Here is a 23,894-nt window from a genome sequence, read left to right on the forward strand (position 1 = left end):
CTCCCGGAGTGTCCACTCCAAGAATAAACAATTTAAGGTTTGGAAATCAAACAAAACAACATTTTAATCCAACTCGAAGAGAGTCTAATTGAAATGTTCAAAAGCATCAACATGGCTACTACAATAAGTTGAAAGATCGATGACCGAATGATTAGAATGATCTCCCAACTTGATGCTACTACGAAGTATTATGAAGTTGCCAAGTCCAGTTTCAAATCATAAGTAGGCACGTAGGAACATACTTATGGCCAGTATTACTTACTTTCTTGTGCCTGTAGTTTCTCTTTTCTATTATGATTTTTCGGAGATCAGATGTGTAATTTTTGTGCATTTTTCTAAGTGCAGGTGTTTTGCATTTTTATAAGTACATGTGATAAATAGTCCACTTCCACTTTAACGAATTCATCCTTTGAATTAATGGCAACAAATAAGTAATCAACACCAACGATTTTTATGTCAGCATCCTAGACCAAATACTATTCTATTTTGAGTGAAGGTTGAAATATTTTTGTTCCGTGGAGTGTCCACTACAAAAAATAAGACCATTCAAGGTTCAAAAATCAAACAAAACAACATTATAGCCCAACTCGAAAAGAGTCATTGAAATGTCCAAGAGCATCGACATGGAAACTACAATGAGTTGAAAGATTGAAGACTGAATGATTAGAACGATTTCCCAACTTGAGGCTAGCAGGAAATATTATGAAGTTTCCAAGCCCATTTTTCAAGTCTTAAACAGGAAAATAGAAACATACTTATGGCTAATATTAATTACTTTCTTGTTCCTGTAGTTTTTCTTTTCTGCTATGATTTTTCGGAGATTGGATATGCAACTTCCGTGCATTTTTTTGATTGCAAGCGTGATAAATAGTTCACTTTCATACTTAAATGTACATTTCGTATCATAAACTTACCATTTACTATATGATTTTTTTTCTCTCAAAGATCTGTCATTATTAGCACACAACGAAATTTATTTTACAAAAGGTAATGAAGCAAGGACCACATCATCGAGCATGAGGCCTACCACTGATAATATCTTTAGGATTCAAAAGAGGTCTATGAACTTTAACGAGTTCATCCTTGAATTAATAGCAACAGATAAGTAATCAACACCAATGATTTTTATATCAATATTCTAGACCAAATACCCTACACTATTTTAGGTGAATGTTAAAATATTCCTGTCCCATGGAGTGTCCATTACAAGAACGGGACTATTCAAGGTTCAAAAATCAAACAAAACAACATCATAGCCCAACTCGAAAAGAGTCTCATTGAAATGTCCAAGAGATTGAAAACTGAATGATTAGAACGATTTCCCAACTTGATGCAAGTACGAAGTATTGTGAAGTTTTTTCCAAATTATAAGTAGCCAAATAGGAACATACTTATGGCTAATATTAATTACTTTCTTGTGCGTGTAGTTTCTCTTTTCTTCTATGATTTTTCGGAGAACAATACGTGCAAATTCTGTGCATTTTCCAGTGCAGGTGTTATACGCATTTTTATAAGTACATGTGATAAATAGTTTTTAGAACTGAAGAAAACAACAAGTTCAATAAAAAGAAAGATAACAGGAAGAGAAGTGATTATTTGCAGCGAAGAAAATAGACGTGATAATTATTGAATCTGGTTAATGGCCTTATAAAGGCTTACAGATTTGATAGGAATCACAATCCCACTAATCCACTAACAGATTACCTAAACAAACTCTCCTAAACTTTAGGAAAACAATATCTGCAACTCTACAAACTAGGGAATAATATCACGAACTAAACATTAACAAAATAACAACTTAAAGCTAAAAATAGCCATGCTGCAGACTTAGTCAAATTGAAATAGGACTGATGTTATATGACTTTAACACCCCCTCTCAACATTAGCTCTCAGTCTTAATCATGCCTAGCTGCTGACAGAAACGTTCAAACTTGTTGACACTTAAACCTTTTGTGAACAAGTCTGCAATTTGATGATCCGTTTTTATATGCTCCAAGCCAATCTCTCCTTGCAACACTTTTTCCCTGATGAAATGGTAATGTATCTGTTACACCTCAGAATTTTGGGTTGCTGAGCGGTGAATAGACTAACGTAAGTTAAGGTGTATATGATGTCCCTACAAGTAAGAAGGGATACTTAATGGTTATAATTAAGATTCCAAAGACATTTGAGACAGGGGAGAAAAGTTCGTCAGAGTGAAACTTCACTGCAGTTCTGCGAAAGGGGGGTTCGACGGTAGTTCTTTGTACAGTCGGACGGGTCGACGCTTCGTCGATTGTGCCGTAGAATTGATTTAGCGCAAGGACCATTCGACGGAGCAGATCGACACTCCGTCGATAAGTTCGACGGACCGTCCTTCTCACCGTAGAATGAAAGGAAACGAAAGTTGCTCACTGGAAATTTCACGATTTCGACGGTCAGATCGGCGCACCGTCGATCTGATCGACACCCCGTCGATCTGATCGACGCATAATCTTTCGTATCATATAATTGCCCGATGGGTCAGATTTTTTTTTTATATGGACGACCCAAGCTCTCTTTTTTTCATTTATCATCTTCTCCAACCCTCTCCACACCTCTAGAACCTTCCCCACACTATATCAACATAAACCCATGATAAATCAAGACTAAACACCAAAGATTAGTAGAATCAAGTGCAAGGATATTATCTAGGGCTTGTGGAAGTCAAGGATTCCTTTGAAATTAAAGCTAGGGTTTTCTCCAAGTGAAGTATCTTCATTCAAAGATCGTTCCTACACAATCAGAGGTGAGTTTTATGCTCATTTCCATGTTATTAAGAATATTGAGTGGCTGAAAGACTTGGATTGAGCAGGAAAGTAGAAAATGGAGCTCAAATGTGAAAATAATGGTATTTTTGAATAGTGACTTGACTTGAATGATAATTCTTGACATATCATGGGTATAATCTTGCTATGAATGATATTAAGGGTGTTAAAGAAGCATTATATGGGAATGAATACGACGTTGGGTGGTATTTATGGTTATGGATGGCCTTGAGAGGAAATTTTGAGAATTGAATAATGCCTAGCTTAGCAAAGTTTATTAATTATGATATTATGGATGTTGTTATTGATGTTTGGGAGTTGCTATATTATATGGAGAAAATTGTAGAAACAAAGGAAGTGCTGCCCAATTTTTGTTAGCCTTTAGTCACCTTAAATTAGCTTCAAGCCCGTTTCCGGTTATCTAATCTTAGTACGAGCTCTCTTGAATGTAGAATCGTGAACTTGGAGGGAAGCGTTTAGTTGGCAAAGTTAAAGAGACGTAAAGGTATGTAAGGCTAGTCCCCTTCTTTCAAAGGCATGACTTCTATGTTATGATTTCTTTTCTATATTTCCATGACCTTCTTACATTCCAAAGATGAAAATTAAAGATTCTTAAGAGCTTCTTATGCGATAGAGATGAGATATATTCCATGACAGTGATGATGATAATGATGCTATGATGAGCTTGGTATTCTTATCTTTATGATTCCATTGATGTCATTTCTTGTTACCTCGTCCTAGCTGATAGTTCCTTTGAGGTGAGATATAGTGATGAGGATTATTCCATAATGTAATCGGAGGTTCCCGACCTTACGTCACTCCAACAGGGATATAGCGTTTACTTGAGCTCTCATGCATTCTTCATATTATGTATATGTAAGATTACACCGTGCCTGTTGGCGGGTAGTCACCACTACGATGGGCGTAGTGGGCGACTATGATGATGATTACACATAGTGCCTATATGGGCGGTACACCACTAGTGGGCGGCTTGAGATGTTTTACCCCGGATGCGAGAGGCCCGGACGTAGGCTAATGATGATTACACCGTACCTATATGGCTGGGCAGTTTATATATGCATACATGATATGATGTTGTTTATTATATAAGTTAGCATGCATGACTCCGCCTTAAGAGGCAATCAGTTACAGGTTATTTCTTTATCATGTTATCGTGTATGCCTTACATACTTAGTACATTGTTCGTACTGACGTCCTTTTCTTTTTATGGACGCTGTGTTCATGCCCACAGTAGACGAGGAGGTGGCCCGGATTGCGAGCTATATCAGCTTATACGGGAGCACCCCGCTGCTCGAGAGGTGCAGCTTATTGATGCATTCTTTTGTGTTCATATTTAGGTATGACGGGATCCTGTCCCGTCCTTATGTCTCAGTATTCCAGTAGAGGCTCGTAGATACGTATGCGTGGGTAGTAGATGTCTCATGAATACACCAGTGTATATTTTTTATATCATTTTTGCAGCCGTGAGGGCTTATATGTATATATGTGTATTGCCTTGGAGGTGATGTGTCTACAAGTTAGGAATGATGGTTAGCATGATGAGTGGTGCTCGGTAGTCAGCTCTGGGTACCCGTCATGGCCCACTGGTTGGGTCGTGACAGTATCTCCACATGCTTAGTCCGTGCGTGAAAAACGAGTTTTATTTGAGAAACGTATCGGCCGATCGATTGTCCACGGTACAAAGGGAATTTAGCCAACAAGTTGTTGTAAATCCTTCATCAATTGCATAAGCCATGTACTTTCTTGAGCTACGTTCTTTCCGCTCGATCCCGCTCGTTGTTGATAACGACATGTGCTGGTACCGTTGCACCAAGAAGCTTGCTCCATCTCCATGCTTAAAGACAAAGCCCGTAGTTGAACAAGAGTATCATGGTCTCTCGCATAGTCGCAGTAACCAGTCGACTAACTTGCATTCTTCACCATTCTTGTACAAAAGACCATAATCAATTGTGCCTTTTACATATCTTAGAATTCGCCGAAGAGCCTCTATATGGTGCTTCTTTGGATTGTGCATATAGCGACTTATCACACCAACTGCAAAAGAAATATCAGGTCGAGTCTGAGTTAAATAAATCAGACTACCTACCAATTGCCAATATATCATCACATCTTCTAAATCTTTTCCTCCATGCGTGCACATCTTAGCATTTGGTTCAATTGGTGTTGCAATTGGCTTGCACTCCAGCATTCCAAACTTCTTCAACAAATCTCTGGAATACTTTTGCTGATAGAGAAAAATTCCTCCTTGAGCACGATCAATCTCCAGACCAAGAAAATGATTGAGTTGTCCAAGTTCTTTCATATGAAATCGGACAGATAAATTCTCCTTTCTTTGGAGAATTTCTTCTTCATTATCGCCAGTTACAATCAAATCGTCGACATATACTAGCACAATAGATAGCTTCCCTCCATCGACTTTGAAAATTTAGATGTAATAAAATAACCACTTTGAGTTAAAAATTCAGCAGTTTTACCATACCAGGCCCTTGGTGATTGCTTCAATCCATAGAGCGCCTTCCTTAACTTACAAACATACTCAGGATGTTTTTGATTCTGGAAACCCATTGGTTGAGCCATGTAAATCTCCCGATCCAGCTCCCCATGTAGAAACGCGTTCTTAACATCCATCTGCCACAAACTCCAGTCTTTGCTAGCAGCAAGTGCAAGTAAGACTCGCACAGTTGTAAACTTTGCTACTGGACTGAAAGTTTCATCATAATCGAGACCATATTCTTGAGTGAATCCTCGAGCTACTAATCGAGCTTTATGCCTCTCGATTGACCCATCTGTGCGGATCTTTATTTTATAAACCCATCTGCATGATATAGGCTTCACATCTTTTGGCTTTGGCACAAGTTCCCAAGTCTGATTTTGTTCTAATGCAAAGAATCTCTTCCTCCATTGCTCTAGTCCACAATAAATTTTTCGCTGCTTCTTGAAAAATTTCAGGTTCTTTTATATCTGCTTCTTCTACTATGGCAGCATTAGCATATTTGGGATTTGGCTTCTTGATCCTTGTTGATCTTCTGGGTGAAGGTGGTTCTACTACTTCTCTAGGCTCACCTTCTTCACTTGGTTGTTGGTACAAACCAGTTTGTCAAGGATTTTGAATCACTTCTTCTTCATTAGCTTCACCTTCAACATCATCAAGACTCAACTGAATATGAGACGAGTCCGACACATTTTTTAAAACATCAGAATCTGGCAGCAGTTCCTTATTTGAAGACCACCATGAAGAAGCTTCATCAAATATCACATTCCGAGAAGTGTAACACTTCCCCGTTGTTGGATCACAACATCGCCACCCTTTTCGTTGACTGTCGTATCTTAAAATGATACACCTAACAGCCTTCTTTTCCATCTTGCTACGTAAATGATTAGGTACAAATACATAGCATACACATCCAAAAACGCGAAAATAGCTAACTGAAGGTTTCAAATTCCACAACTTTTGAAAAGGTGAAAGAAAACATAACCTTTGTTAAGGAAGTCTATTGATCACAAAAGCTACAGTCTTCATAGCTTTCGCCCAAAATTGTCCCGGGACATTTTTCGCGTGAAGCATGCTCCGACAAATTTCTGCTAAGTGTCTGTTCTTCCTTTCCGCTACGCCATTTTGTTGTGGCGTGTTTGGACATATGAACTGATGACGTATTCGACACTCTTGAAGGAATTCAGAAAATTCATATGAGGTATATTCCCCACCGTTGTCAGTTCGCAGGCAAAGAATTTTCTTACCAACTTCTGCTTCAGCAACCCTTTTGAATTCTTTGAATTTTGAAAATGTATCAGATTTTTCCTTTAAAAAATAAATCCACACATACTTTGAAAAATCATCAATGAAGGTCAACATATATTTCATCCCACCAACAGACACTTGCTTGACAGGTCCGAACACATCAGAGTGAATTAGTTCTAGTGGTTCCTTGGCTTTATATCTTGACTCCTCATACAGTAACTGATGCGCTTTACCATACTGACAGCCTGCACATATTACATCCGTCCTTACTGAAAGTTTGGGAAGACCCTTCAGCATTGACTTTTCCATCATGACACTAAGCTTGGAGTAGCTAACGTGACTCAACCGCATATGCCATAAGTCTGCGGTCTCGTTCTTCCTCGTCTTGTCTATATATGCGGTTTCTGCCGACATTACATAGACAGAAGTCGATCTTCGTCCCTTCACCACTGGCTCTTCTTTAATCACAAGGTCACGATATAGCCTTACATCTTGCGGACCAAACAAAACAAAATAACCCGAAGATGTTAACTGTGCTACCGAAAGAATATTTTTCTTCAAACCTGGGACATGATAAACATTTTGAAGCGACATTGGATCAACACTGTCATTTGGAGACACAAGAGTCTTACCGATGTGAGCTATCGGTAATTTTGTGTCATCGGCTGTCACCACCTCATGACTCCCCTTGTACTCGGACAAGTTTTGCAACTTCTCTTTGTCACTGGTCATATGGTTTGAGCATCCCGAGTCAACAATCCAGTCATCTTCATAATCAATTTGTTTAGAGGTTGTTACTGTAAGAGCTAACTCATCTTGTTCTACGGCAAAGATTGCTTCAGCATCCCAGTCATCTGCACCATTTTCCTTTGGACCGGAAGTGGCAGCAGCATTGCTCTCAACAGACCTTTCCTCGAACCAGCAAACATTGGCTTTATGGCCCTTCTTTCCACAGTTGTGGCACTTCCCTTCAAACCTCTTGTTGCCCCCAATGGTTCTTTAAACCTCCCCCTCGACGAGAGCTCCCTTCTTCAAAGTTAATATACATATAAAATAATATACATGAGAACTTTCACATATTATATAGTTAATATACATATAAAATACTCCCAATAAAAATCTAGGTACAAAACAGTTTTCATGTAATTATTATGATGTAAACCAGTGTATGAGAAAGATTCATTTCGTTGACCTTTGGGGATCATTTGGTTCGTGAGATAAGGAATAATAATCTCAAAATAAAATGTAAGATTATTTAATTTCATGTTTGGCCGGATTGTTGTTTCCGATATAAGCAATACCGAGATTAGTGCCAACCATAGGATATATAGCGGGCTAGTGGCCTATGTTTATACCAAAGTAGACATATGATATCACAGGAGATGATAAAAATATATATTTTAATCGTACAGGTTTGATATTGACTTTCTTAGGCATATTGATTTAGTTAAAAGCTCAAATTTATAACATAATTGGCTTATTATTAAGACATTAAGCCTTGGCTAAAGTTATTACTTATGATAAGTTCTTAAGGTTCTTGTTTTATGAATAAGCATACTTCCAGCTCTGATTTTTGTTATGCCTCTCGTTAACGTCTAAACCAATTAACCCTTCTGTCAATATATTTTCAGGGGCTAACTTGTTAAATTGTTATAAGTCTATTTTCTTACAATCATGTCGAAAGAATGACCTTTTTCGTGTCTCTCAAAAGATCTCGAGATACCGATAACCAAAATTATGCATTCAACTTGATATGAATGATGTAAAGAAGTTTGTATTTTACTCATCAATGATGATCGTACTGCAAAAGTTCTTAGTTGACGCATTTTAGAAATTCAGCTTTTCGTAAAAAATACTCCTTATGTTCCAAAAATAAGTGACAATATTTGCTTATTAGTTCGTTTGAAGAAATAATAATACCTCGAGAGTAGGTTGTTAACAACTTTGAAAGTGTTATTTATATCAATCAAATTATGAAGAAATTAAATTCCTAAGCTTTTCGTCGAACATTCACGAGGCAAAGTTTGAAAGCTAAGTTTAAATTATTAACCTAGTTTGAACAATTGGCGACCCGGCACCTGGTGCTTAAATTAGAATTTTGATTAAGGGGGACGAATCTCAACTATACAATATCCGGGAGAAATGATTTTTTGGTTCTTTACAATTTTTTTTTTTTTTAGTTTTATGACCCTTTTGCAAGAGATATTTATTTTTTACACGTAAGAGATCCGGAAAAGTCATTTTCTTCTATTCAGATTGTACGAGGTCAAAACATCCTATTTCCTCCTCTTTTTTTTCCTCTTATCATTCGGTAATAATCCTAACAGAAATGTTGTCACCAAATGAGATATACTACAAGACATTTCTCTAACATCAGATCTTTGTAATTTACTTCCATATAGATAACCATTGATAGATTTTGTTGAAACATACAGGTGATTGTTTTCCAGATGTATGATGAAGTACCTATTTTGCTTGTTTACGTTTAGAACCGCAATATAGAAGAGTATAACAGCAGATAAATAATACTGACAAATAGAAAAAAACGCCTACAATGAGATCTATCTTTTCTTTAAGCTGAACATATTTTCCATTTTTGGAAAACGGGAGACTTACAGAAAGTAAAATCTGGAGAGGAGAAAAAGGGAAATGACAACGGAGACATCTTTAAATCACAAATCGATAACCAATTAAGCGATGAATGAAAACAAGGATCGATGAAAATTCAAAAGGACAACAACCATTAGGCTTCACCAGATTAATGATTAGATCTATACATACCTCTACAATGTTACAGAAAATATTTTGCTATTCAGAATTAACTTCTGAACCCAAAGGCAGACCACTTCTTTGATGAGGTCTCCTTCTTCGTCGTCCTTTTAGAGTTCGGATCAATAAGATTTTCTAAGGATTTCATGTTTTTGTTGCGAGATCTGCCTGCTTCTTTCAACAGTTCAGCCAGCCTCTTTTTCTCATCCGCGAAATCAGGATTTGCTGTTCCGAGTTTTTCTTCTCTCAATTTAAGAACGTACTCCAGAATCTCAATAGCATCATCCACTCTGTATGTTATGTATGTTACAAAATGTCAGTGCAACCTTAACACGGAAAAACACATTGAAAGGTACATAGAAGCCACCAATTCAGTAAGGGCTTCAATGTGTTGATGAAAGTACATGTTTAGTTGAGGTTATACAACTGATTATAAGATCATGTTTTTTATTTTCAGTCCAAGGTATCATTATTTTATTTCTTTCTTCTTTTTCCTAACGAGTAAATAGAGGTCTTTTTCATAAGTGAATGGAACTAGAGCAACATATGGTCTACCCAACAACAAATGTAACCTGCAAGCCCTCAACGCATATGGATTTGGTACATGCGCATGAACATTCAACATGTGTATAACCACAAAAATAAATGTAGGATACTTGTAATATATTGCTATTTTAATCCTTATCCAAATAAAGAGTTACATAAGACTACTCTAATTAAAAAAGCATCTATATCACAATGTTATCGAAGGCGAAAAGCGTAATCTGGAAATAATAAAGTGAATAAAGAAAGGTGCAAATAAGGGTTATCACCGCAACAATGGCTGCCAACTTTTGAATTCCTGCTGAGATGATTGAGCCTCATAGACTATGGCAATTGGTAGGATGGTGTAGGCCAATGCAGTTTTTTCAAATTACTAAGTCACCAGCAAACAACTCAAGAAAATTTTCATCTATAACTATCAATCAACCAGCTAAATCTCTATGCTAAATTAGTTGAAGCAGATATATCAAGCTATATGAATATCTGTATCCATTTTGTTTATACTCAAGTCCATTTCATTCCAAAATTGTCAAGGCAATAGGGGTTTTCTTAAACTAGAGGTTCTCTAAACGGATATACTATCTCTAACCAGAATAAAAGCACACCTGCAAACCCTGGACCTAATTTGTGTGTCAGTAATAAAAATAAGGACCTAATTTGTGTGTCATTAATAAAAATAAACATAATCTTAAAGAAATGCTCAAATATAAATATATTACCTTCCAATTGCATCATAAGTTGCTGCAAGATTGCTGTACACACCAAGGGTATCTTGATGACAAGGGCCACACTCCTGTTCCAGAATTTCTCTAGCTTCTTCGAATAACTCAGCAGCCTCATCTATTTTAAACAACTGTACAGAAGACAACCCCATCTGATTTAAAACTACCCCAAAGAAGGCTGATTTCCTCTCACCACTGGCCCTAAGTTTTAGTACTGCATTTTCAAAGGAACTCCGTGCCTCTTCATACCTCCCGACCATATAAAACATAACACCCATTCGTGCTTCTATGCCAGCAATGGTACTTTGCTGTCCTGGTTTATCCTCCAAGAGTTTCATCGCCTTGAGTAACAGTTTCAGCGCCTCCTCAGGTTCATTAAATAACTCATATATTGCTGAAATTTCCATCAATCCACTGGCAATATCTTCTGGGGTTGTTCCAGGCACAGGTTTTGCATATATTCTCAGGGCATTTTCACAATAGGATCTGGATTCCCTCAGTTTTCCTGTCTTATAGTATAGGTCAGCCAACCTAACAAAGACAGATGCAACTGAAGGATGGTTGTCACCCTTTGATGATTTGAAAACAGTGAGTGCTTTCTGATAGGAGAACACGGCCTCATCAAAACGAGACAATGACAAGTAGATGTTCCCTATTCCAACATCAATAGCTGCAACCTCATTATCCTGTCCATTGGCAATCATAGCCATGTTGGCAAGTACGAGGTGTTCAAGGGCTGACTCATAATCGCCTTTAGCCTCACATATTAGAGCCATCAAACGACGATCAGCTGCCTCTTCAAGAGAAGCAGGAGGACTGTGCTCACGATGGATTTCCAATGTTTTCTTGCACAAATTCTCGGCCTCATCAAACTGCATTGCCTGAACATGGGCCTCAGCCAAGTACCTACAATTCCAGTTCAGTTGGTCAGCTTAATTAAAGCCAAGAGAACACATCGCTACAAGAATGAGACTTGCCAATCTAGAATTGTGCAAGAGAGAATTACCATATACACAAGGTAGCTAATACAATGCCTGGCTGTTTAAGCCCGTGAACTGAAAATGTAGAGCAGCCATACTGGCAGATAATATCAAAAAATACTGGCAGATAATTATCATGTCAGTCAGATGTAGTCTAACATTACTCTGTTGGTGAACAAATATCAATATAAAATGGGACTTTTGTAATTAAAGTCAAGTTTGATATAAGATGTACAAAGCAAACAGCTTAAGTTAGTTGCAATTAAAGGGGCAGCCCGGTGCACAAAGCATCCCACGCTAGTTGCAATTACCAATACATTATAATTTTTAAGGACCACCTGGCAAAAAACAGATAACGTGTCTATCAAAAGTACTATTGTACTATTGGTAACCAGTTGGCAAGGAGGAATGAGATTGTTTCCTATTTAAATGGTCCTCTAAATTGACCGTTGAGACCACAACACATCAAACCCATGTCACTTTGAAATTTTGAAGACAATAACTATGATAATATACTAATGGTCCACCACATGGTGGAATGTTCTTTTTCAAGAGAGCAATCACGAATTTACGGGGGAAAAATGACTCTTCAAAATTGTTGAAAATATTTTTAGGGATACACGAAGAACATAATTTGCACAACTTTTATTAATCAAACCTGGTGCAACTGCCAGTATTTGCTAAAACTTGTCCGAATCATTACCTTTACTACAGGTGAAAATCCTTCAGTTACTTCCTGCAATTACTCCCCACTGCCATTAAACACCAATAACCACCATCTTTTCTCTACGCCTACCCACCATTCGGATACTAATAACTTACAGAATATCATAAATTAATTCAGGAAAGAACTTTTTCTTCAGTAACATTTGCAAGGAGAAACAACACATTTTTCACTCAACCAATAGAACTTGTGTGCAACACAACAAGATATCTCCCAAACACTTGTCCATAATGGCCTCCAATTACCAATAATAAAAGATAAAAAGAACTGTAAAAGCAATATTTATATTCCATGTAGAAAACAAACTTTTGTGCCAACTTAAAGTACAGCAAAAAGATTTTCTTGGAGGAAGAGCGTATTGCCATAAAGTAGAGGACCTGGACATAATGCCATAAAGTGGAGATCTTGGAATTGAATGATTACCAAGGCTTATTGACCTCAACAACAAAAGGATCGGTTAACTACATTTTACAATGAATTCATCTGCTTTGCAACAAAATGTTTTTTTCTATCCAATTTCTGTCACAAAAGAATGTTCTTTCTCTATCCAATTCGATTGTTGAGAAATAAGAGCTACAATATTTGGAAATATACAAGTCACAATAGGTTTATCCCGTCTTCTGCTGTTAAATATTTCATCTAAATCCTACCAATGCTTTGAATGCCAGAAGTACTTCTACAAATAAACATATACTAACATAAGAACTAAAATGCAAAATTTGTGAAGACTTCAATGCAGTATGTCAAATTTTGAGTTTTATACAGAAGGAGCAATGAGATATGATACATTACCTACAAGTCTCTGCAACTCTTGGATCTGTGTCTCCCAAAGCTTCCATCTGTATTTTCAACCCTTCCTTGTAAGACTCAATCGACCGATCTAACTGACCTAGCATAGAATAGGTATCACCAAGCTGCATATACCCTGAGAACGCTGCAAGAGCATGATCCGCACCTCTCAACACCTCCGGCACCTTAATCGCCCTTTCCAGCACCGGAATAGCCTCATCAAACCTCACCAAACTACAATATATAGCTGCCACAACGTGCAAACTCATAGCTAGATCCAAACTCGGCTCACCGTCAACCGCGCACCTCTCAAACGACTTCGCAGCTCGTAAAGCATAGTCCAGTGCCTGTTATGGAATCGAAGAAATGTGAGAGAAAATCGAAGAGACAATGAACAAAACTCATGGCATTGATTCATTACCCTGTTTCTTGCATTAAAAATAAAAGACCACATCACTACTTATATAACCAAAAGGAATAAACAAAAAGGAAATATGTTATTTTCCTCATAGATACTAAACTAAAAGGAAACTAAGCTAGCGTTTGGCCCATAGATTTTGGATCAGATTTTGAGAATTTATCTTCAAATTTCTGTTTGACCATGAAATTTGATCAGATTTTGAAAATTTATCTTCACAATATTTTCAAGTTCATACCAATTTTTTTGGAGAAATTTCACTTCCACTCACAAAACTTCAAAATTTTCCAAGTAAAATGCATGTCCAAACACAACTTCAAGTTCCCAAAATCACAACTTCAAAAACTCAAATTTTAAGTTTTAACCTCAAAATCTATGGGCTAGCAGGAGCTAAAATTCTATAATTAATGTAGATCCTAGACTTAGAACCAAAATAAATATTCCTAGATTAACAAAAACAAATATTCTATCATTAATGTAACGGATATTTTCAAAAAATGTACAGCTTTTGAAAATATTTACGCCACATAGCCTAATATACAATATTATACAGCATTTTAACTGGGGAAAAAGCATTATACATAATATATCAACCTTGTATAAAAGTGTCTCACTTCCTTTTTGGTATGTCCCTAAAAGAGTGTCCCTTCTCTATTTAGTAAGCATTCCAACATTTTATATGGCAAGTTTAAATCCACAAGATTTAAAGAACTAAACACAGTCTTTTTATTTCTTAAACTCTGTGCCCAGTCAAACTAAGACACTGAAATTGTGACGGAGTGATTATTATGTAACTAATGTAGATCCCAAACTTAAGACTATTCCTAGATTAAAAAAAAAAAGTATTCTACCGCTAATGTAAATCATCATAAAATAGAAGGAAAGTAAATTTTAACACCTTGCTCGGTCCTTCACCCGAGGCAATCGTATCACACGCCAACTTTAACCGTAACGGTCCTAGATCCGCATTGTCTAGAGACAATTCGTCGATTATAAAAGAGTACATCATTATTTATAATAAAATAAAAAGAAATATGTCATTTTCCTTATAAATACTAAACTAAAGTAAATGTAGATCCTAGACTTTAGATTAAAAAAAAAACAAAATATTCTACAGCTAATGTAAATCATCTTAAAATAGAAGGAAAGTAAATTTTAACAACCTTGTTTGGTCCTTCACCAGAGGCAATAGTATCACGTGCTAGCTTTAACAGAAACGGACCTAGATCCGGATTATCAAGTGACGATTCATCGATTACGATCTTTTCGGGTGGTGATTTCTTCTTACCGGAGCTCCGATCCGGTGATGGCTTTGCACGTGATGATGGTGAAGGAGAAGGAGGTCTACGTGGCAAAGGTGAGTTTGTTTTCGGGTTAATTTGTTCGGATCTAACTGTACCCGACCCGGTGGGAACGGATATTCGTAATGCTGGTGCTTCTGGCGGTGTTTTGATTGAAACTAAACCAGGCATTGTGATTAATTACTGGGATAATTAAGGAGTTAAGATGGGATTAATTAGAGAGAAAAATGAACTTAAAACTGTTGGAAAAAAAAAAAATAGTTGAGGTGAGGAAGGAGGTAAGTGAAGACTTGGAGTGGAGTGTGCTACCTAAATATGTGCCGTTGTAAAGTGGAGCCAATGTAGATGACGTGGATTTATTATGAGCCGGAATCGATGTGAACCAAGATATTTTAATAAAAGGAATTCAAAAATATAAAGAAGCAGGCAAATAGAAGAAGGTTAGGGTTAACGTCTACTATATATATATATATAAAAAATTATTTTCACCTAGCATTATATATAGTGTAATTTTTTTATAGCCGAATGTATCACTTGGCCTTAATCTACCGGCTCCGCCCCTGGCTGGAAGGTATTATTATTATTATTATTAAAAAATTAAAGTGAGAATAACTATAGGTGTATCTTGCATTTATTAAGTTGAGGTATGTATTTGATGCGAGTAAATATTATCAAATCGAAGCATAATGCATGCGTAAATCAAACGTTATTCTTCTAAAATTATACTCCCTCCGTCCCATAATAAGTAATACTTTTCAATTGTTATAATAAGTGTCCACCTGCAACAAACATTGTTTTTTCCAACTCTAACAAAAAATTGACAAGTTAGATGATTGGAAAAGCCTACATTTAACTGTCGTGCTATAGATTCTCAATGTCAAAAGAGTTAGTGGTTATTATATTTTATTTTATTATATCTTTAGTAAATTTCACATTATCAATTGAGAAATTATTATATCAATTGAGAAATTATACAAGAAAATTTTTTTTTGCTTAGCTTTCTAGAATATATCTGTTGTATTAAGCAGTGCTTTGTTAGTTATGAAGAGGTAATTAGAGAGCTTATTACGGTTGAGATGAGATTAATTTAGAGAGAAAATGAACTAAGCTATCGTAACCAAAAAAATAGTGTAAGTGACGAGGAAGAAGGTGAGTGAAGAAGGAAAAGACTAGAGTGGGAAAAAACTACCTAAATCTTGGGCCAGCACCGATATGTGCCGTTGTAAAGTAGGGCCATGTTGATGACGTGGATTTTATTATGAGCTGGAAGGTATTATTGTTATTAGGGGAATATATTAGTTAGCTCAAAAACGTATCCAAAATCTGTACATATATATCAAATCAGTAGACATATGTCATGTATTTGTAGATATAATTTTCTCTTTTAATTGTAGTTTATTAATGTATGAGTATATTTTTAATTATCATTTACTCATGACAAATTGGTATGATCTTAATTTAAACATCCGATACAAATGAATTTTAATTTACTATTTGTATACATGTCAAAATACATTTTGGCACATGATAAAATGGCATTGGAGCATGTGGCAAAAGAAGATGTAATCATTTAATTCTAGTAGGAAGACTCGGTAATACCCAGACCAAATCCACGGAGGGAATTGTATCAGGTAATTAATAGCGGAATAACGTTACAAGACCGGACCTGATATGTAGCAGACGTTACGATTCAGTATTAAGGCAATATTCATTGCCCATTATTGTTCGTTATTAATATTAAATTACTGGTTTGAAAGTTCATGTACTCGCACCATAAAAAACAGCCATGTACTCGTAAATAAAAAAGGACCATCGAATAATATCATCGAATAATAATGATTTTATTCATACATTTTACACTATTCATACAAGCTTAGCTATTTACATTCATTCTCTTCAATTGTTCTTTCGCTCCGGAATACTATATTTTCTCTTACAAGTTTAAGTACTTAACTGTTCCACCGGAGGAAGCCTACCAAAGGATTTATTCCTAGGATCAAACAAGCCCAGGCTTAATCGCTTTATTTTTATTTATTTTAGTTATTCAATTTGTCTATTAATACTTTAATTTCTATTAATTAGTTTATATCTTTATTTATAACAAATCAAATCACGTATCCTTTAAATCACTAAACAAATTTAACTGTTCTCTCATTTTTAGGGTAAACACTATTATTATAAAGATGACCAAATCGAGATTTAAATACTTATTTACATCAAATTAACTAATTCAAGTTAAGGTTTAAAATTAAAGAGAAAATAAATGTGTGTAATAGATGTTTATTATGTATTTATTAGTTTGGTGTGATTGATGTGAGTAAGTTCCTGTCTACCCGAAGCATGATGCATGTGTAAATCAGAAATTATTTAATTAATCTTTTATCAATTGAGAAATTATATAAGAATACTTTTGGTTTCAAAAAGATCAAGAGTTAAATAATCTAATTTTTACTAGTAAATGTATCTTTAAAGAAAATCTCTTTTGTTAATGGACGAAGCATAATTTGGTGAAGGTATTATTATAGGTCATTTCACGGCATAATGTTGTCTTAAATCATGAACTCGCTCCATGATTAGTATGATTAGACAAAGCAAAAGCTTGTGACTTTGAGTGAGAAGAGTGCAAGCCCTGGCAACCGTTGGATTTTGAATATTCACTGATGAATAGATCAAATGGTTGTCAACGGGGTTATAGCGGAATGGTAAGTACTCTTTTATTCTTAATTAAAGATTTCGAGTTGAAGCTTTGAACATTTTTTTTTTTTTTTTTTTTTTGTAAAAAAAAAAAAAAAAAAAAAAAAAAAAACATTTACCTTAATGTGGACTTTTTGGCTCGAATCTAATTTAATCGAGTCTTACTACATGCGATCGATTTGAAAAAAAAAAAAAAGAAAAAAAAAGAGAGAGATTAGACACCTATGATAATGGATGATGAGATATTTGTCCAAAGCAACTTCCTTCGAATTTTTGGATTAATTTTGGACGCACTCACAATTATGAATAATGATTGAGATTCTATAGGTATTATATAGAATATAGTTAGGTCAATTTTATTGGGATTAAATAAGTTAAGATACTATTCTAATAATCTTTTCTTCTCTTGACAAGCATGTGCTGGATATATCATACTTTGGCTGCTAATTATTGAAGGTCGTTAGTGTTACAAAATATTTGGTCTTAAAAGAATGAAGCTCTTTCATTGAGATTTTTAAATGATTTGCAAATACTATTTTCTTATGCCAATGACTCTTTGAATTTGTTGAAGCTTGTAATTGATATTTTAATTCAGAGTTGCAACAACAAATGCTAATTAACCTTTATATATTAAACAAAATCTTGATAAAGGCTATATTATATGCATTTAAAAACCGAAGATGGAACCTATTGTGGTGGGGCAAATAACTTCGCAGGATCAACAAATATAGAGCTTATAACACTCATTTTAGTCTATTATAGTGGTTTTCAAAAATTGAAAGTAACCCAACCAAATCTAACATGAAAATTTCACTAATTCTGTAATAATAGTATTTTGATGGACCATGCAATTAATTTAGTTAGTATAATACACGGAAAAAGCTTAAATATGCCATTAAACTATCTAAATAGGCTACATTTATGTCATCAAACTATCGAAAATGACTCATTTATGCCATCACCGGTCACCAAAATGACTCATTAATACCATTTTTCATTAACACCGATTTTATAAAATCAGATATGACACGTGGCCTCCAGATAAAACCAGATCAAGTTAATATACAATAAGAATTAATTTACTGATAAATATCTACCCAAAGCACGGTGAGAACAAACAAAACAAAAATTAAAAAGAAAGAGTGCGCATCCAGGGAATCGAACCCTGGTCAGTACCGTGGGAGGGTACTATGATACCACTACACCAGATGCGCTTCTTCTTGGCTTGTCAATTGATTTCTTAAAAGATGATTGCAATTCACCATTCATCACAGACACATTAGTCTTGTTGTAGCTGTAACCGGTAACCAGAGAAAAACACATTATATTGTTGCTCAGTGGAAACTAAAATGCAAATATGTGTTCTTGTTTGTGTATGTTTCAGTAGCTTTTACTACTATTTTTAGCTGCTGACAAAGAGCCAGTTTTGTAATTAAATGTTCGAACTTTCTTTATCTGTTCAATTGAAGAATACAAATATTTAAAGTTGTTGGTTCTGTAGAAACTAAAAGAGCAAATATGTGTTCTTGTTTGTGTTTGTTTCGTAGCTTTTAGTAATATTTTTAGCTGCTGCTGATAAAGAGATGATAGTTGCTGGATTTAAGAGTTAGTTTTGTGATTAAAGGTTCTAACTTTCTTTATCTATTTAATTGAAAAATACAAATAATTTAATGTTGTTGCTCAGCAGAAAGCCTCTCTACCTGCCAAGGTAAAGGTAAGGTCTGCGTACGCTCTACCCTCCCCAGACCCCACTTTGTTGTTGTTGCTCAGCAGAAATTAAAAGAAGCAAATATGTGTTCTTGTTTGTGTTTATATCCATGGCTTTTAATAAGATATTTAGTTGCTGATAAAGAAATGATAATTGCTGGTTTTAAGAGAGAGTATTGTGATTAAAGGTTCAAACTTTCTTTATCTTTTCATTGAAAAATACAAATGTTAGTTTCTGCTGAGCAATGTGTTCTTGTTTGTGTTTGTTTCTGCAGATTTTAAAGACGATTTTAGCTGCTGATGAAGAAATCAACCTTTCTTTATCTGTTCAATTGAAAAACACAAATATTAGTAGCTATTGATGTGCAGAAGAAACCATAAAGCAAATTTGCGTTCTTCTTTGTGTTTGTTTCAGTAGCTTTTAATACGACTTTTAGATACTGATGAAGAAATGATACTCTTTCCGTTCCATAATAAGTGGTGTTTTGGCTATTCCATTTTGTTTCAAAATAAGGCTTTTAAGATTTCAAGAAATTGATCTTGTTCTTCCAAACTTACCCTTATGTATAATCAAGAATCATTAAGTAGCTTTTCTTTTTCTAGGCATTAATTAGGGTATGTTAGTAAAAACACTCATGATTTTCTAGGAGTGAGCAATTTCTTAAGGGGTGTACATAAACTAAAAACACCACTTATTATGGAACGGAGGGAGCAGTTGCTGGTTTTAATAGTCTGCTTTGTGATTAAAGGGTCGAACTTATGTTACCAGTCTCGAGAAAAAAAGTGATTAAAGGGTCAAACTTTCTTTATCTGTTCAATTGGAAAACACAAATATTGAATGTTGCTGCTCAGCGAAACTAGAAGAGCAAATATGTGCTTTTGTTTGTGTTTTGTTTCAGTAGCTTTTAATACGATTAGCTGCTTATAACGAAATGATAGTTGTTTGGTTTTAAGAGTCAGTTTTGTGATTAAAGGTTCAAACTTTTCTTTATCTGTTCAATCAAAAAAATACAAATATTAGTATCTACTGCTGCTTAGAAGAAAAGAAAGAGCAAATATGTGTTCCTGTTTGTGTTAGTTTCAGTAGCTTTTAATACGATTTTTATCTGCTGATAAAAAGATGGTAGTTGCTGGTTTTAAGAGTCAGTTTTGTGATTAAAGGTGCGAACTTTCTTTATTTGTTCAATTAAAAGAAATACAAATATTAGTATCTACTACTGCTTGGAAGAAACTAAAAGAGCAAATATTTGTTCTTGTTTGTGTTTTGTTTCAACACCTTTTCAATACGATTTTTAGCTGCCCATAAAGAAATGATAAAGTTGCTGGTTTTAGAGTCAGTTTTGTGATTAAAAGGTTCGAACTTTGTTTATCTGTTCAATTGAAAAACACAAATATTAGTAGCTGCTGAGTAGGAAATAAAAAGAAGAAGCAAATATGTGCTATTGTTTGTGTTTGTTTCCGCAGCTTTTAGTGCGATTTTTAGGTGCTGCTGAGTACGCATTTTGTGCAACCCTCTAGTGCTAAATGGGATGAAATTCTTACGAATGTTGCAATCCTCTGCTTCTCACACTAATTGAGAGTTTGAAACTTGTCATTGAGTGTTATTACCATAGTTTTCTAGAGAATTCAAGGTTTAGCACATATAGATAAAATAGATTCACGAGAACCTATGTGCTTCAAAGTAACTGCACTAACTAGACCAGCTTCTGAAATTCGTGAGGATCGCATACGAGCTAACTCTCTAGTGCATACTGAGCACTGAAGGCATTTGGAACTAGTTGTGACTCGTTTCTGAATAAAGTTATCTTATAGAAAGTAGACCAAGATGTTTGATACAACAGATGCTCAAGATTGTACTCTATATGTAATACAAATTTCTGCCTTTCACATATGGAAATAGTACACTTTCTTGCTCTTGATACTACAGAAAAAAGAGTTAATACAGGGATGTTATTTACCCGAAAAACCTCTAATCTCCATAGTTGGTGCACAAAATTTTGCCTTGCTATAGTTGGATGAGGTCGACGCTTCAACTCTTATAGATTGCCTCTAATTTTGTGCCTTTGGTATATTTTCGTTTTGCTTTGTCTTTGAGGGATGTCCAGAGTTACTAGTTAGTCTTTCAGAAATTATATTACATAAAAAGGTTCCTGTTTCAGTTACTCTGACGTTTGTTATATATTTTGTCGAAACTCTGAAGACTGCTGCCCGCTAGACTTAGTGCCACATTTTTTCTGCTGGTGTAGCCAGTAAACTTATCTTCTTCCTGTAACCGTTGCTTTGGTATAAGGCTTTATTTCTAAAAGGACAAGATAGCTGCATAGACATTCTTGTTCTTTTAACAGATTTTTCTCCCTGGAAGACATAGGTTCATACATCTTCAGTAGAAATTTGTCACAACTTTAGCTTTCAGTCTACTACAGATATCTTCACAAAAATTAAGCCTATCCTGCTTTAATTTTCTTCATTAAAATAATTTCCATTCTTGGTCATAGCATCCCTGTTTAAGGACTTGGCCATAGAAAAATGCTTTTTTGGTTTTTTTTCCTTCCATTTCTTTCAAAAGATTTTACTTTGATTCTTTCATCTTATTCTCTGGGGTTTCTATGGTCTGCCTTTTGACATGACATGGTGTTATTTTTGCTTAAAGCTCTGATGATGAAGTTATCAAGATGTTTATATCGTTCCAATTTCTGATGCTTTTGGTCATGTTACCAGAGCTATATGTGGAACTGAAGGGACAACTGAGGAGCTTATTTGCTTACCCTCATCTGCATTCTTTGTCAGCATTGAGTCAGTGCCTCTCTTTTCTGGCATGGCAGGGGCATCTGAACTCTAACATTCTCCATTGTCATCAATCATCATTAACAATTTTTCATTTATCGTGGGCTATGAGTAGCTGTATTTTGTTCGTAACACCCAGAATCAATGCATTTGACTTGTTGTACTATGCATATTTAGTTGAATGTATATCTCACAAGTTTCTTAGCTTTGGATCTATCCTGCGCTAAATAGGCCTTTGCCCTTACGCCTTACATAACATAGAAGAAAATTAGATAGTTGCATATAGAATTAGCCAGATAAAATCTCTTTTGTTCTGAAGGCCTAGCGAGTTCCCTTTTCTTTTTTTTTCTTTTTTTTTTTTCTCAAGACGAAAGATCGGATGTACTTGTCTAGGTCATGTGTACTTTTTGGGACCAAGCTAAGACTGACCAAAAGTAGACATGACCTATACACCCGACCTTTCTTCTTGGCAAAAAAAAGGAACTCGCTAGGCCTTCAGATTATCCTAAGTCGAAGCAACTCCATGCTATTTTGGCAGATGCCACTGACCGAAAAGTGGAGGTTTCATCTAGGAGATGGAGCTCACAAAAAACCCTAGATGGAGTTTAAGTGGAGAGTTAGGATAGCTCCTTTGCGTAGTAGAAATCTTTGGTTTTCAGCCAATGGCATCTGCCAAAATAGCACGGAGTTGCTTTGACTTAGAGGTAGGGAATTACCTCGGGAGTGGAACATTAGTTTGCTTCACTGAAGGAAATTCCATATACATTAGCAATTAGTTAATGGTCTTTGGGATTGTTCTTCTCATTTCTTTTTTCATTTTGACTTCAATTATTTCACCTTATTCTATTGTTTGTCTTAAAGCTCTGATGATGAAGTTGTCAAGATGCTTACATATCGTTCCAATTTCTGATGCTTTTGGTCTATTCATAGACCAGAGGTATATGTGGAACTGAAGGGACAACTGAGGAGCTTGTTATTTAACTCTCTTCTGCCTTATTATCAGCATTGAGTCAGTGCCTCTACATTTTTCCAAATTTAAAGCATTGTGAACCATTGTTAAAGTGTCTTCCAAAAGAATGGCTAATGAAGGTCTTGGAAGTATTTGAATTACATTCTGATGGTTAATGTTGTCTAAGCCTCGGTGGACACTGGACAGAGTTACCCGGTACACATACTGGTGGGAGGTGGCATGTACGACATGCTATGTGGCAACTTATCCGAGACTCGGAAATGTGAGTGGTAAATACTTTGCAGATCGCAACGAGATTTCTACTTCGAAGCTAGGTTCCAATTTGACAGAGGCAGCATGCGTATGGTTTGCCTCTGAGATTATGGCTGCCACTAACGATTTAGAGGCACATTTTGTTCCATTCGAGGGATTCGTCAGATTTAAATTAAATACAAAAATTAGAAACACTAATATCAAAATTAAATGTAGAGTAGACCTATATATTAGTATCATAAAAAACTTAGTTTAAAATTTTAGGCTGAGCAGTACTTGTCTAAAGGGAAAGTTTCTTGATTGTGTAATATTAGGAAAGAACAGAAGCCTAGCATAAAATATATATACATGGTATATTTTGTTCATGGCTGTAATTTAGGTGATTTTGAGAACAATGTAATGTGAAGTTCATATTCGTAGAACTACAACCTTGTATCTTACAAGTTACATGTGCAAATTTCAATTTTTACTATGTCGTTTCCTCTCCTTTCCCCATCTCTTAGCCGAACAAAAAAAAAAAAAAGAGAAATATAGAAATAAAGGAAAGATGCATGAAAAGTTTTGAAGGAGACCCTTTAGCGCAACGGTAGTTATCATCTTGTGATCAGGATGTCACGGATTTAAACAGCAAAAACAGTCTCTAGCAAAAATAAAAGGTAATTACTATAAGATCTAATAGGTCCAACTCACTATGT

At 35.4% G+C, this 23,894-nt stretch overlaps 1 protein-coding gene and 1 non-coding gene across 2 annotated transcripts; both read right to left on the reverse strand.

Moving 5' to 3' along the window:
• Positions 1-9,196: 9,196 nt before the first annotated feature.
• Positions 9,197-15,014, reverse strand: LOC132060230 (protein KINESIN LIGHT CHAIN-RELATED 1-like). The gene is made up of 4 exons (XM_059453169.1): positions 14,655-15,014; positions 13,077-13,420; positions 10,578-11,486; positions 9,197-9,605 (listed from the first exon to the last, which is right to left on the reverse strand). The coding sequence occupies exons 1-4, from the start codon at positions 14,961-14,963 to the stop codon at positions 9,365-9,367; spliced, it is 1,803 nt and encodes a 600-aa protein (XP_059309152.1). The 5' UTR covers positions 14,964-15,014; the 3' UTR covers positions 9,197-9,364.
• Positions 15,015-18,629: 3,615 nt separating this feature from the next.
• Positions 18,630-18,700, reverse strand: TRNAG-CCC (transfer RNA glycine (anticodon CCC)). The gene has a single exon. It is a non-coding gene; the product is annotated as a tRNA-Gly (tRNA).
• Between the last annotated feature and the right edge of the window lie 5,194 nt (positions 18,701-23,894).

Source organism: Lycium ferocissimum, chromosome 1, assembly GCF_029784015.1.
Source record: "Lycium ferocissimum isolate CSIRO_LF1 chromosome 1, AGI_CSIRO_Lferr_CH_V1, whole genome shotgun sequence".
In the NCBI taxonomy this organism is placed as follows: Eukaryota; Viridiplantae; Streptophyta; class Magnoliopsida; order Solanales; family Solanaceae; genus Lycium; species Lycium ferocissimum.